Source organism: Egretta garzetta, unplaced genomic scaffold (genome assembly GCF_000687185.1).
Source record: "Egretta garzetta isolate BGI_Z169 unplaced genomic scaffold, ASM68718v1 scaffold553, whole genome shotgun sequence".
Classification (NCBI taxonomy): Eukaryota; Metazoa; Chordata; class Aves; order Pelecaniformes; family Ardeidae; genus Egretta; species Egretta garzetta.
The window spans coordinates 452,188-454,530 of NW_009259328.1; the positions used below are offsets into that span (position 1 = coordinate 452,188).

Genomic DNA, 2,343 nt, shown 5'->3' on the forward strand with positions numbered 1-2,343 from the left:
TATTGATAACTTGTGTATTAGCATACGGTTTGGCCTCCTGGCAGCGTATGGGGGGAAATGTGGATTTTTAGGAAGGACCCTCTCAGGACGACACCCCCCTTGTAGGCCGTTTGTGTAGTAGTTTACAGTTTGGCCTCCTGGGAGTGTATAGGGGAAATTTGGACTTAAAGTGTGACCCTCCCGGGAAGATCTCCCCTTTGTATGACATGGCTGCCCAGAAGGCAGGCGGTATCTGTGACTGTGCGCCCGTGTGGGTTGAGGAGACTGACAAGTTGTATGATTTTTTGGAGATTTACCGATCTCGTCCCTCTCCCCGGGGGCAAGACTGGGCAAGAGACCACTGGTTTCATTTACAAAGTGTGATAGACCGAATGACCGTGCTGCAGAAGGAAGCTAAGGTTACGAAGGGGAAGGGCAAAGCTGTAATTTGCTCCGTGTTGGGAGCGTGTTTGGCAGCTGCGGTGGAGGAAAGGAAGCGGAGGCTTTGTCCAGCTGGGGCTGTGGTGGATTCTCTGACGGCAGCGGTAACAACGCTGCAGGAGCAGCTACCCGAAAACAAGAAGGTGCTGGAGGGGGAAAAGTGCCAGAACTCGATACTGAAAGAGGAGTTGAGCAACCAATTCCTTAAAGAGACAGATACTCTGGCAGAAGTGGAGGTAACACCCAAAGGGAAAGAAGGGGATACGTCATGTTTACCCTCAGGGAGACCTAAAGAGAGTGCGAGAGGCTGTGGAGAAACCCCCCCACGTGTGCCCCTTAGTTAAGACAGAATATGTGTATGAGGATGATGGTGACAATCGCCCCCAGGTTATTACTAAGGAAATTCCTTTCACTGTGACCGAAATAGCTAAGCTGCGAAAGGATTTTGCAAGGACAGCGTGAGAATCGGAGACCGAGTATGTTTGGAGGGTGTCCCTGTCAGGGGGAGATGGGATCTTGTCGGAGAAAGAGGCGGAAGGATACTGGGGCCCTGGTGTGGTTTTAACTACGGGTGACCATCGAGCCCCGTGGTCGTTAACACAGCGGGTTGCATATTGGGCAGGAGGGCTGAAGCCCTTGCAGAGGGGAGCCCCCTTAGCCATAACAGGCTCGACAGATCAGCTAGTAGAAAATATGCAGAAAGTGGCGTATCTGCAGATGATGTATGATCGGGAACTTAAACTCAACCTAAGCTCCCCAATGTTGTTGCTGGTAGATCCTGAACAAATGACACCCCTGATACAGGGACTTCCCCATTCCTTAAAACCCAGCGGGATTCAACTGCAGGGGAAAATTCAGAATCTACCCCGTGAGGAGAGAATTGCGGCTGCCCTGGAGAGAATGGTGACCCCTGACCATCGGTGGTCAGAAAGGAAGGTGTGGACCTGGGGGGAGATAGCGCAAGAGTTAATTAATTATGGAAGAAAGTATGGACCTGTTAGCCGGTCATCCCAGAAAGTTGATGCCAGAGCCGTGCGGACGGCAGAGCCAGGAAAGGGGAGACCGCTACTCCCTGAGAGGATCCCAGGTTTAAGGGGAAAGGAAAAGCCCCTCACCTGGCAGGGACTGTGGCAGTTGGGGCTGCAGAAGGGCGTTCCTCGGGAGCTGATGGATGGACTCCCGACAAAGAAATTAGAATTGCTTGTGCAGAGGTGGTCCGGGCAGGGAACTGCTCTTCAGCGGAGCGTTAATACCTCGTTAGTGGCAGGCATGGAGGAGGAGGAAAAACGGGACAAGATTGCGTCGGGAAACTAACTCCTTCTCCGCTCCCCCAGGGTGGATGTTTGTAAGACAACTCACCTGCAATGACAAAGGGGACTTATTGATTCCAGTGGTGGTGGGGCCAAAGAAAAAAACCCGTGACCTTTTTAATAGATACCAGAACCCAAATCACCTCACTAAGACGAATTGAGGCGGAACAATGCAGTATCTCCATCCCATCTAAACGCCTCATAGTTTTAAATGGCCTGGGTAAAACCCAAACAGTACCTATGACTCCGGTGACATTGTGGCTACCAGGAAAAGAAAATCCCATTAACACCATGGCAGCAGTGGGGCCCTTCCAAATGAACCTTTTAGGTATAGACGTCCTGAAGAGCAAACAGTGGCGGGATACCCAGGGGAATGTGTGGTCTTTTGGTGCCCCCCAAATTAGACAACTAGCCAGAACCCCCAGTGCAGAAGTGCGCCTGCTGCAAGCAGCGCCTCCCCTTCCCCCTTCCGCCTAACCAATGTGAGACCCTATCCATTGCCACTGGGAGCCAGGGAAGGCATTGCACCTGTATTAGAGGAGTTGAAAAAAGAGGGAGTCGTAGTCCCGGCACAGTCCCCCTTTAATTCCCCAGTATGGCCAATCCGAAAGCC

At 52.0% G+C, this 2,343-nt stretch overlaps 1 protein-coding gene across 1 annotated transcript; it reads left to right on the top strand.

The window, feature by feature from the left end:
• Nucleotides 1-660: 660 nt before the first annotated feature.
• Nucleotides 661-1,828, top strand: LOC104124327 (the record flags this gene model as incomplete). Its single annotated transcript, XM_035892220.1, is given in 1 exon segment — nt 661-1,828. A coding segment is annotated over 1 exon segment (1,074 nt), but the record flags the coding sequence as incomplete, so codon positions are not given.
• Nucleotides 1,829-2,343: the final 515 nt, after the last annotated feature.